Source organism: Strix uralensis, chromosome 23, assembly GCF_047716275.1.
Source record: "Strix uralensis isolate ZFMK-TIS-50842 chromosome 23, bStrUra1, whole genome shotgun sequence".
Taxonomy (NCBI): domain Eukaryota; kingdom Metazoa; phylum Chordata; class Aves; order Strigiformes; family Strigidae; genus Strix; species Strix uralensis.
The window spans coordinates 4427324-4440901 of NC_133994.1; the positions used below are offsets into that span (position 1 = coordinate 4427324).

General features: G+C 42.6%; 1 protein-coding gene across 4 annotated transcripts in view; it reads right to left on the reverse strand.

The window, feature by feature from the left end:
• Positions 1-6934: 6934 nt before the first annotated feature.
• The window catches only part of RERE (arginine-glutamic acid dipeptide repeats), a 254992-nt gene continuing 248348 nt past the window's right edge, over positions 6935-13578 (reverse strand). For all 4 annotated transcript variants that reach the window (XM_074892540.1, XM_074892538.1, XM_074892539.1 and 1 more), the window contains 3 exons: positions 11488-11634; positions 11095-11275; positions 6935-10030 (listed from right to left, as the gene is read on the reverse strand). In XM_074892540.1, the coding sequence (XP_074748641.1) occupies positions 9997-10030; positions 11095-11275; positions 11488-11634 (362 nt within the window). In that variant the 3' untranslated portion in view covers positions 6935-9996. The remainder of the gene's footprint in view (positions 10031-11094; positions 11276-11487; positions 11635-13578) is intronic.

The following is a 13578-nucleotide window of genomic DNA, read 5'->3' on the forward strand; positions in this document are numbered from 1 at the left end:
CTGAATAAATCCGGGTGAACTCAACAGCTTCTCCTACTTTATGGTGGTGTAACCAGCTGCTCACAATGGACCATTTCAGAATAGATGCTTATGCTTCAACCTGTAACTGGTCAGGAGCACTGGAAAAAAGTAACAGGGACTCCTCCAAAGCCCCAGCTTCAGAGCACTGGGAGCCAAATTCCCCACCATGTAACTACAGGACCTTATTAGCACAACGGAAGGTGTAAGTAACCCCAGCAACCTAGGTGCAAATCATGTGACTGCAATAATTAATTCTGTAGCCATTAGGATTCAAGGGTCTCAAACCCCTTTACGAAGTTCTCTTCCATCTATATTGCACAAATACAAATAGTAGAAATCCGTCCGTTCAAAGCTCTTTTGAAAGAGCAAAACCAGAATTTAGAGCAAGTCTGTAGCTTGACCTCTGTTTTAGACACAGCAAAACCAAGGCACAGCACACCAGCACTGGGATCTGTTGCAGAACCACACGGCACCTGGACAGACTGGCAAAACCATCAGCCCAGGCCCCGTGGGACAGATGTGTCTTGCAATGGGCCATTAAGTAATTTATCATGAATGCCAAAATGCTGTTTGAGAGAACTAAAAGCCTGGAGTCACCGGGAGGATTACAGCAACTGAGATCCACTGGCAAAGCAAGTTAAACTGCCATCAACACCTGCCTAAGCCTATTAGCCTCTCGCTGTCAGGAACACCACAGCAAGGTTACCTCAAACTGAAGTCCAAGTCAAAAGAGAATGAAATACCACACAGATAAGGCACCACTCATAGGTGGTGCTGACAGGAGACACACATACAGTATTCACACTCTGATGTGGAATACAAACTATATAAAGAAAGAGTTATGTTTTGCACTTTGGTGTGGCACCTCTTTACCTGCTTTCCCTTTTAACCAGACAGAAAGGGTATGGGTATGGTAGAAGAATTTCAAGCTGACTTTGCCCAAGATGGTAATCTACAAGCAGATGTCACTTCATGGAAGCAACTCACAAAATCTTTCCCTCTTTGTCAGGGACTCTATTAAACTCCCTTACTCAACCCCCAAGCCAAGTCCAAAGAGACTGTCCCAGCACACAGAAGCACCAGGGGAGTTCTGTCCCACTTCTACCCAGCATGCGTTGTCTTGAGTCCCACCATTAAAGCACCTTTGCTCTTGCCACCCTTTGTACTCAAGAGCCCCAGTTGCACCCCCCCAACTGCAACAAATCTTATCCAATTCCTTTTCCCTCTCCTTTATGCTCCTTATTTCTCATTCCATCTGACACACCTGCTTAAAAAACAAATGTGGTGCTATCACCGCAGAACAATACATTTCAAATAAGCATATAAAAGACCTTTTATTGACACGAATAAATTGACTGGGACCATTACTTTGTAGCTGCTTCCCACAGAAAAAGCCTCTTAAAGGCAGCCTGAGGCAGGGAAGCAACATTTACATTTAGATGAAGGCATTTCTGTCACAGCACCTCCCAACAGTTTCTGGCCCCAGGTATTGTCTCCAGAAGAAATTAGTAAAGTCAAGGAGCTTTGCTTTAAATAACACAGAATGAAAAGGGAAAAAAAAAATATTTCGACAGTCCCACTGCAGGCATACTGTAGTCTGGGATCACATAATCTGTAGCAACGCAGTGTCAACAGGTGAGAGTAGTACCATCACATCAGAGAGAAATAGCAAAGAGCCTGATGTCTGGAAACCAATTCTTCCAGCACAAACTCTTTAAAATGCCCTGCTTTGTGTATACTGAACAGTTACAGAGGTTTCTACCACCAGGCTACAAACAGTTCCCTTACATACCGACAACGGACCAGATTCAATGCTGCTGTGAGACACTGGAGTACCACCACCAATTTACACCATGTAGGCTTTACCTTCAGCCTTTACTCAGTTCATTACACTCCAAATCTTCAGGACATCTGACAAATGAAATGCATGGTACATTGCTTCAGTACTGACAGAGTGGAAGTGCTTTGCAAAGGAACCTATTTTAATATTTTTCTCCCCAGTGAGCAGAGATCTGACAAGGATTTTCGCTACCCTTGGCATCCATGTCCCCAACCACCACAGAAATGTCAGTGAACAGTAACTGACCTCTGTTTTTTGCTGCTGTCACTGAAAGGCTTGTCTGTGCTAGAAATTTGCCCTGTTTCAGCACTACACAAGAGTTACAAGAGTAAAAGCAACAGATGCAAGTATAACAATAAAATTATGTTTTACTGCCCTACCTATTGTAAAGGAATAGATATCTTGCAGTCAGTCAGCTGGGGGAAAAAAGTATTTTCACCTCCCTTATCAATACCGCTTACAGTAAAACTCAGCACAGACCAGACTTTAACACAGCAGGTTTGATGGATGAAGGACAGACAGATTACAAACCCTCTAGGCCCAGCACATTCTTCTGTTGAGCCAAAAAAGTAGACCAAAAGGGGGCAAGAAACCAAAAAACCCCTCATTTAGTTTCAAAGTAAACGTGTGCCACAGATTCCTGAAATATACAAGATATACTCAGGGGATTATTTAAGTATTGTCATCTGAACGAATTAGTACTTACAGCTCAGTGTCACCCCAGGGACTGACGTCTCTGCTCAGATTCCAAGTCTAAGGTCAACTCGGAACAAGTTACAACCTACACAAGTGCCAACAAAGCTTCCCCATATGCTGAGGCAGCTGTGGAAAATCTCCTGGCTGCTCTCCTGATGGTCTGCCTTCACCTGGACTGTCCTTGTATATCAGCACACCCTCCCGAAGGGGAGTATTTCCCTACCTCCCAGTATGTATCTTTACTCACCATGTATCTATACAGTGCTACTAAGTCCAAACTTTGATCCTCATTTATCTTCAGGTTTTTCCCCTTCAAACAATGGCTAGAGGAACATCTGCAACATAGAAAGATCTTGCTGGCAGATACACCGGACATCGTGCAATGTTGTCCACTAGAAGATTTAGGGCTGAGTGGACCCTTTCACAGAAAAAAATAAGAGCACTCAGGGAATTAATCTATTTCAAAATGGGCACTTTGACTGTTAAATAATTTCCTCTGTTAATCCTCTCCCCTACTTCCAATAAATTGTCATAGACACTTCCTCAGTGACAAACAAAACCCGCAGTATTATGAAGTGCTGAAGCTCACTGGAGCTTCTTAGGGAAACTGGGTAGTGTGTTCCTTCACTCCTTTGCTACTGAGCATCCTCTTGTGCTGCTTAAAACACTGCTATTAAGATCCGTTTTATTTGCTACTATATAAAAAGCATTAAGCTGTGAAGGAACTGACTAGAGAGAAGCCAAAAGAAGGATAAAACAGTGACAGTTAGATGACAATAAGACAATCCAACTTAGAGTGAGGAAAACCCCCCACAAAGCTGTGGCGGAGTATTTGAAAGCATACATTCAACCATGTCACCAGGCCAAGAATACCAGATTCCTTGTCATTGCCTAGACTTTGTAATTAGGGTTCATTCAAACAAGCTGCAATGCCAGAGAAATTTCCATCTTACAGATTTGACTAATAGTCTGTTCCAGCAAAACCAAGACCCCAGGCAAAGTGAAATACAACTCCACTGACATCACGCACAGCTATTTTCCAAGGCCAGTGCATCAATTTATTCCATCATTTCTCTCCCGTACACGTGTTCCCTGGTGCAGGAAACTCAGCCTTGCAGCTATAAGCGAGAGACAGGAGTGTTCATAAGCAACAACTTTGCAGAGCATGCTTCTTTCTGGTGACATTGCCACAGGTAAGGACGTTGGACAAATATTTAAGGAGCTAACAAATAATGAAATGGAATTGCAACAGGATTCAGAAACTGGAAAGACCCGAAGTCATCTGGAGTAACGAAGGGGTAACAAGACTGATTGCTTGAATCTTTTCCGTGTCTTTCACTTTGATAACTATACTTCTGAGTTACCCTAAGTGTGCTTTGGTGTGAGGGAAAACACACTACTTCATTAATATTAATAATCAGTAAAGTTTTTCATGCTTACATTGAAGCTGGGCTTAATTTAGTGCCCTAAAACTTACACACTTTGACTTTCAAAACCTGAGAGATGTGCAAGCGATGGAATTACCAGATCCTGTCTTGGATGTGACTTCTACCTGCCAAGCATCCCCTACTCACTAAGTGCTATTTTTTGTAGTGCATTTTCCCCCTTATGCAGAGCAACGCAGGATTAACCTAACCCTTCCCACTAGTCATCCAACCAGAAAAGTGGATTTGGACAATGTTTTTTGGGAGGGCTCATTTCTCTCATTTGTGAGACCCAAGACACGCTTACGTTGCATCCAAAACCTGCGCTGCATCAACATTCACCAGTACATCTTTTCTTAGAGTACAGCTTTGCAAAATGTCTGGGAGTTTATGCAGATAAAAGTTTTTTGCCAGATTCTTCCACTTGTTTTTTTCTTTAAGGAGAGAGTGGGAAAGGTCATAGGGGTTAGGAACAGGGCAGAGAAGTACATTCTTTTTATATATATATATAAGTAGCTGAATTTGCAGGGGCCAAGTTACCGCTTCTACAGAGACGAGTGTTTGTAAAGAACAAAAAATAGCCTGGCTAAATCATCCACTTGGGATTTGTGGTTTGCATTATGTTGTTTTTATCTTTCGCTCCAGTTTGTTTTTGCAAAGTCAACACCATGAGAAAAATCAGGCTTAATTACCTCGCATTAAAGAAGGGAACAAGCAGAACAGCAGTTTGCAAAGGATGACTTGTACATGCAGGGCACCAAAAAGGCTCTTCCCTCCAACGTCAGTGTGATACACTTAAGAGTGAGAAACTATCCTGGAAAAAGACCCAGGCTTACCTGTCACATATGAGAAAAACATCTGGGACTGTCATCGCAGCAGCAGCTGACTGGGACATATGGAGGAGTACCTGTCACAGCAACAGGGACGGAACTGAGCAAACAGAACAAGACCCCGGGGCCCAAGGGTCTGGGCTGCCTCAGGGGCCAAAGGATACTTGCCAGGAGGAACACAGAGGGACCCAGCTTCTTTGGGGACCAAGGGAAACCACCACAAGGGGCAGGGGGGAAGCTGGCTCCCTCTGGGATCAAGGAACACAGCCACGAGGGGCCGGGGGACAGTGTACCCCAAAGTCTGGGCTTTCCTCCACAGGCAAACAGGCACGGCTGCTCTCAGGGCTGTGCCCCAGGGCTCCCTCCCACCACCTTTCTGTCACCCTTTTCCCCGTCACAGCGGGGGAAAGGCTCTTACCTGCAGGCCACCATGCCACCCGGCTGGAGGGACTCGCTCGCAGCACCTTCCGGAACCTTCCGGGCCAGCTGCTCCCAGCTCCCTGCCCTTAGAATGAAGCCTGGCAACGTGCATGTAACTAAGCCACACGATAGATGGCTTTCCAGCCTTCCCCCTTGCAATGGCAAGGCATCACTAACACAAGACCACTACTGCAATTGTTCAATTTATGCAGTAATAAAAATCCTCTTTGGCCTTGTCCCTGTAGGATTCATCGTTTTAAGTCTGGAACCTCAGAACCTGTAGCAAGAAAGGGAGGGCAGCCTAAGCCCACTCGGGTTCTATGTTAAGTACAAGGAATTAAAAAACCAAAAGAAATGTCGAAATAAATACCATAGCACATGTTCAAGCCAGCCTCAGAAAAAGCACTTTCAGGAGCTATTTCCAGTAGACAAGAACTGACCTTCCCCTTACAAAATGCCACAGGGTATAAATAGAGCAGCCTCTTCAAATATGCAGCTCCAAACTCGTGTGCAATTTGTCATGAATACTTCTCCGTCTGCTTCCAGCACGCTCGAACAACGGGGCACTCTTTTCTCCCTATACTCAGAGCACTAATTAGCTTGAACTGGAGTCAGAATGCCTCACTATTTCTAAAAAATCATAGATCAAAATCCAAAGCAGAACCAGATCAAGAATGCAGCCTCCCTGTCTCCCTTTTGACCAAACATTTGTTCTGTAAAGACACTCTCTGTGGCCTCACAACATTTCCCTAAGTTTTGGAAATGATGATTATCATAAACTGAAAGACAGAATACTCAAACAGCTAGCTCACACAAATATGTTATAATCCCCCATAAATGGAAGACAGGGAGCTGCTAAAAATGTACACAAGCATGTAACTTGATGCAATTTGAAAGCAAATTCTAGCTTTTCAGCAGGCAACAAACAGACAATGAGTTATTGTGCGTCTTCCTCTCTACGATTATCAGCCCTTTGGAACGCATCTCTCGCCAGCTCTGTATCACTTGTGAGCGAGACAACTCTATGGGCACAAAGTAACATCTCTTCGAAAATAAGATGCATGAAAAACTCAGCTACTGGTGTGTATATAGTGTACTGTATCTGATTTCAAGCTTACACGTCATGAGTCATCAGGCCTCATTCTCCCTCGTGTGTCTTCTGAACACCTTTGGTTCGCAGGCAAATTTAAAAGATGACGACAGCACGCAGTCTTGCCTACTCTGTCGAAACCAGGGGAATTGTCCTCTAGCTTAAAAGTTCTCATCTTTCTACTCTTCTTTGGCTGACACAGTGAGAGCTTATGCACACGCTTCATTTTAACTACTTGTCTGTGCTCAGGCAGAGCAGTGGCTACAGTATCTGACCACTGTACACAGAAAGCCCCTGAAGTCACGATAGCCAAAACATCCTTACACATTAATTCTTATCAATTTGACTGCTTAACTTATGGAAAAATATGCCAAATTTATGCAGTATGGCCCTAGAGCATAAATGTGCCTCTGGCAGGCAGAATATACTCTGGAACTGGACATGATGTTGGTGTTTTGTGTACTGTGTATTAAAAATGAAATGACCTCAAAGAAGGAAAAAATAAAGCCAGAAAGACAAGACAGCTTTGAAACAGACAAGATGGCCATGCCGGCATCCCATATTATCCCAGATGAAAGTAACTCTTCCCCACTAACAACAATCAACAGACACATTTCGCTTGCAGGCAAAACCTGGCTGCTGTAGTGTAGCTTGGTTTTATTTATGTCCACAAATATTTCAAAAAAATTACAAAATACTCAAATGGAGAGAACACAGAAGTCACGATTTCTGGGTTTCTACTCTGTTTACACTGTGTTATCCCATGGCAAACTACTCATATATACATTAAGCTTCAAGATATATATAAATGTAGCAGTCAGAATGTACACTCTGCTTTAACGGTGCAGTGAAACAAGCTCAACCATGACGACATAGAACAAGAGAGACGTTTCAAAAACACTAAAGCAAAATTAAAAAATAAACTTTCAGAACAGAGGAAAAATAAGAGAGATTTCTTAAAGAAAACCAAAAGGTCTGGGTTGTTTTAACAGGGCATCGAACACCAAGATGGCTTCAAAAACCACTGCATGTAAAGTTGTAGTTAATCATCGGTCTAAAATGGAAGAATTTCAGTGCTTAGCTGAATGATGTGAACAAAAAAACTCCCAGAAATTATCAGAATTACTTTTCTGAAAACAAAAAAAAATAAAAATCAATGAATAGCTTTTAAACAGACTGCAAACTTCAGCTGGAATAAAAAACCAAACAAGAGAGAGAGGACCATGGGAGGCAATTAGCTGCTGCTTTTTTTTTTTTTTCCTTAAGAAGAACTATAGCTAAAAATAACAGCGAAAGAGAAGGATCACAAGAAATGGCTGAAGTGGCTGAACTCCCCCGAACTCCCAAATTCCACATGGTAAAAACAAGGAGAGGAGGTTTAACTGAAATGTGCCTAATTAGACCTTTAAAATAAACTGAGGCACACTCTCTCTGCTGAGCAGACCGATCTTACTAGCTATTCCACTGTTCACAAAAGTAAAAAAATGTTACTCAGAAGAAAATCATTTCACCTGATCACTGCAGACAGCGACCGAAGGCATTGACTGGAGAAGACTTTAACATCCTTGATTCTAGACTGACCTCATGGTTTCCAAATCTCAGAAACACTAGCTGTTCCTCCTAATACCTTCCCAGAGAGTTCAAACAGAGCAGATGGAACTGATTAAAGGCTACTGCAGTTCTTTAGCACTGAGAAATCTGGAATGGAGGACAGAAAAAAAAGGAAGATCAACATCAGCTGCAATAGTCCTCCTCTCTCTCCTATACACTTTTGCCTTAAGCGGACTTAGAATACCCCAATGCATATTTTAATTAGTAAACTGATGTTATTAACTGTCTGACAGTAATCTTTGGGCACTGACACTAGTTTGAGATTCAGGAGGTGGATAAAGCACTGTGCATGCCATGCCTTCCATCAGAATGTATGATTAACTACAAGTTTATCAAACACGGCTCAGTACAGTCCTATGACACAACCATCACACTGAACAGTCTACGACAGCAGAGAGAGAGCACTCATGACTTAAGAGAGAGAATGGGGGGAAGTTATGCACCAGCAGAAAAAACGGCCAGCAGATTCAGATGTCCATTGGTTGCATCACCCTCTGCTCTGGCAAAGAAAATCCATGGCAAAACAGTGGGGAAAAAAAAAAAAAAATCTGCCTAAACAGTAAGCAGAGCTGTCTTCAAAATAATGCTCACTGGCCTTCTGTGTATTCCTCTCCTTTTACCATCCACATGGGAATTAGCCAAGAGGAGTTCCTCAGCACGGACCTGTTGTGTTGGGAGTCAGTAAATGTCACTATCCACATATCTGGTTAATCCCAAAGCAGTAAGTTCCTGAGATACAGAACACTGGTGGCAGTTAAAAAGTTTTTGCCTACAAAAACAAAACTAAAAAACAGTCAAAGAGAAATATAGACTGGTCTTTGCAAAACAACTTTAAGAACACTGAGTTGCCTAGTCCACTTTTCTTAAGAACATATCAAACATAAGAGGCCAGAAAGGGCACATTCTCCAAAAATATGCACATGCATACAAAATTCCGGCTGTACTAGTTTTGAGCCACGGAACATTTTTAAAAAGAGATTTTAGAACAGATTATTTCTTTGAACTTTTGCCTAAAGTCTAAAACCAACGTAGTTAAAAGTTTCAAAAGGTAACAGGAAAGAAACGTATTATGGCCACACTGAAAATTAACCCTTGAAGTAGGAATCAGAAGGGTAAGCTAGTTCCAAGGGACATCTGTACTGCTGAGAAACCCAACTCAACAGAAATCATCTGCAAAACAGAGAGATGTAACACGAACAAAAAACCCCAAACAACCAAACCAACCAAAAAACCAAGAACAGAAACAGTCATTTGCAACATTATCCCTGCAACTCCCTTTAATGCTTATTGTTGATATCAAACCAAATTTCAAGCTTTTACCCATTTGAAATTATTGATACCCATCATTCCCTTTAATTAAAGGGATAATTATATATATATATTTTATTAAAAAATCAACTCTGTATTCTGTCAATACCAGGTAGGAATTCACAATTTGTGATGTTACTGAAAATCAAGATAAATGTTTCTGGAGTTTTGTTTTGTTTTGTTTCTCCCCTCTACCCAAAAAAAGTTATTTACAGACTTAAAAAGCCATGCTGCAGAACTGAGCTCTCTTTAAAATTATGAAGATTTCCTACAATGTATTAAAATAAAAGTAGATTTTTATTATTATAGCACTTGGATTCAGAGCTTGTTATGTCACCTACTTGCAATCCTTGTTTTTTTTTAAAATAGCTATAGATGCATTGAGTGTCTCTTCACGCACAGTGACTTGTGTTGTGAACCTGATTCTAGCACCTACTCAAAACAAACTAGTAAGAAAAAAAAAAAAACAAGATTGCAGGAAGTTCTCTGAATATTCCACACAGTCCTGTATTTTCAATAGGCTTCTGAATACGTTGTCATGCAGGGAGACCCACACCAGTCTTGAGAAATCTTCTCTACAAATGAACACTATGCTGATAAGTCTCTACTTGTTGGGTGGTTGTTTCTGTTTTAAATATATAAAGAAATCTTTATAAGATATTCTTTTCCTTTTGTAGCTCTTATTGTATGTAAAAATGTTCCACTCCTTCCCAAGGACTGGGGTTTCCATAGCCAGCATTACAAATAAATAATTTATTACAACTGTTTGTCGCCTTCTTTCTTCAGTCGACTGAAAGAGAAAGAAAACTCATTTTAACAAAACGAAGGAGGTGTCATGACACTTCAGAGATAGCTTTTGCCTTCCTGCTAACCTCACCGGGGTGCCCTGGAGGGAACAGAGGTCGCAACAGGACTTGTGAGCTTTCAGCACAAAAATGAGAGCCACTGTAACAGCAGTGATAACACTGTCTGTTGTGGGAGAAGTGGTGACCTTTTGCTACTGGAGCGCTCCTTACATGTGAGCAAGATCACTAGTGGCAGCTCATCAAGCTTTTGCTTTATCTGCAGTTGCAGATGTGACAGTCGGCTTCAGGCAGACTGCCTGCCCCCACGGCACAGGGCCGCCAGGCAATTTTGGAGAGCAGAAGCAAGGACTGAAACACCAGAGTAAAGCAGGTGTTTAATATGCTGCTTCCTACATATCCTTGCTACCCACAGACACACGGAATGACCCTTGCTAGGTGCTGGTGGCTTCTTCTTCTTCTTAGCTGACATATTGCCAGTGGTCACTGTCGAACAGGAGCTAAGGTGGTGTCGCGTAAGGTAGGCCAAGGAGAGAACCACTTTACTACCAACCCCACAGAGCATTCTGGGGAGAAAGAACTCGCATCATTCATCTAGACATTCTCAGCTGGTAATGCAGGATCCGTATTGTTCACACATTTCAACCTCCTATTGCCCTTAGTCATTTTTTAAGATTTACTGAATTCTACCCTTCTCATTCACAAAGCTTTACCCACCCTCCTCCACTGTTCTCAAGGAAGAGAGAGAGATACGGAAGCAGCAATTCTAGTCTCACACTAAAAACCCCAATCAGAGGCAATTCTGCAATGTAAGACTCAACTAGTCTACATCCGTGCCAATAATTTAGATCTAGCTTCCAATCTGCCCTATCACCTGTGCCCAAATTAGGTCTTAGTACAGCTTCACCATCTTCCATAACTGCATCAGGACAGTAACTCAGCACACAGTAACAAAGGCAGTAATTCAGAAGAAAAAAAGATGGAACGTGGAGAAAGATGAAGGAAGCTGCAGCACCCCCACATCTCCAAAAGCATTTATTGCACCTCTCACCTGTAATAATCTTCCTGACTTGGTAGATGACCACCATGCATGTGAGGATGCCCATGCAACCACTGCTGCTCCATTGCCAGTCTCTGCAGCTCTGCTGACTGGGCATGCATGGCCTGCAGCTGGTGGGCTGCTGACATCGGAGGTGGAATGGCACCAGGCAGATCTCGTGGATAAGGAGTACCTACGAGAGAGTTGCCCATTTTTAGACACTTCTTTGCTATGAGGTCTGCAGAGTTGTCCCATGAAGCTTTAAACAAACCAACCAACCTTTGGCTGTAACCTAACTTACAGCTCAACCCCACTAACTCCCCTCCCAAGAACTAAGACCCAGAAGGAAAGATGACAGTTCAGATCAAGAGCCAAACTTTGTAAAGGACCAGAAAATGCTCTCACCAAAGACTGGATGTCGGAGCATTTCATGCTCATGAGGTGGCTGCCCTAGCAATGGGTTGGGGATGGTCCCAGGTGGGTAGGGAAAACGTGCCAAATGGGGTCCCGCGGCTAAAGGATCCACCAGCGGATGAACAGGTCCTGCTGAACCTTTAAAAAAAGGTAAGAAAGTAAACAATCAACTGCTTTGGGAAGCACCACTCACTGCTGGGAGGTCAAAAGTCCTGTTAGACTTGAGCTAGAGCAGCATTTGGCTTGACTGGCATGTAATTACCAGGACTTTAGCTCCAGCCAACTCCCTTTTTTATCTTCAAGTGACATCTGCTTACCAAACAGTCTTAATTGTTAAAGCAACAACCCGGGGCTTTCAATTTCTACAAGAAATCCACCAACCAACAGGGAAAACCAAATATGCTCAACAGTTAGAAAAAAATTTCCCCAAAACTCTCTATTTCACCTTTACACACATAAAATTAAAGGAACACTAGTGACATTTAGTACACAAGCACCTGAGTAGCCTTCTGACTTTAGCAATACACTACTTGATAAGCCAAAAGCTGGCAAAAACCTTTGTTTGCAAAAGATGACATTGTCACCATCCTTGTGTGGAGGGGACACCTGTAGACAACCTCTCTGATCTCACTTTACCAACATAATGATAAAAAGACACTAGCAAAACCTGAAAAATACTTAACTCACCACCGTATCTGCAATCTCTGCACGTTAAGCTGTTTGCAGATTGCAGAGGAACCACAGATGAGAGGAATGCAACTCAGCTAACACAATTCTCCCTCAGCTGTTATCTGGTCCAGAGCAGAAATCGTGGGGTCATTTTACACTCTGTTCACCCCTCCTCTAAGCAGACATACAGGTTATGCACTTTAGGGCCTTACTCACCTATGGAGCTACTCTGGAGCACGAGCTACTTGGAGACACTCAAGCGCCCCTATTTTAACCTGGCACCCAGGATTAAAGCCAAATTACTTTTCAAATACAGGTAAGAGAGACTTGACAATGAGTTGACTTGGCTTTGCCCGCACCAGTCTCTTGCTAGACCGAGACTAAGGAATGTACTACCCATATTTTTGTCCACAACAAATAACTGGGGAGTATCTAGACATACCTGCAGAGGTGGTGACTTACCTGACAACAGAAACCTTGTACAGACAAGATCTATGACAAATTCTTCTGCTATTAATGGGGTCGGCAAACCTGCCTCAGACTGAACCAGTTTGTAATCTGTGCAGTCAGTCTCAACCAATATCCACAGCTGACAGCTTTAAGGATGCTGATATTCAGCGCTCTCATCTCCTACCTGTAACCCCCTGCCCCTCAATCTCACAAGACCCTGCTGCTTTCCTTGCTATATGATTTGGCTTCTGAAACAGCACTCAAATTCCTTCCAAACTGCCAAAAAGCAGACATCCCAGCTATGTTTAATGCATACTGCTCCAAGGCCAAGTATGCTATATTTGCCTGCACAAATACTACATTTGTAGCCAGCTGCACCAGAAGCTGCACTTTTAAGTACTTGGACTTTTTTTTCTCCCCTTACTTGGCAGCTACTGCACCTGGTGCCTTGCTATGTTCTCTCCAGTCTGCCACCAGAAAATCAGAAAAATTCTGCTTAGTGCCTCATCTTCCAGACACCAGAATTCTAGAGGAGTAGCCACATAGCTTGCTTTAAAAATGAGCGAGGCATCAATTCATTTTTGAGACTATTAAATACTTTGGGAAAAATCTTTCCACATATAAGAATGTACTGTAGCTAAAAAGATGCCAACCCATCAATTTAGATGGTTCTTATGAGAATTGTGACAGTTTCAGCTCAGCTAAAGCCAGATAGCTGGCATGTCAAACAGCTAAAGAGATGAAGTCTTTCTCTCCTGATTTTTTTTTCAGCTCCTTTTCAGCTATAACTCATATAACATAACAGCCATTAGCAGTGTTACCAGTTCCATGACATCTCTCCTACTGAACTCCCTTCACCCAGCGGAGTCTCCACCTGTACAGACACCACTGTAAGGTGGTGCTCTAGGACTCCAGTACTTAAAAAAAACCCAAACCACAACAAACCAGCAAACCTTTTACAGT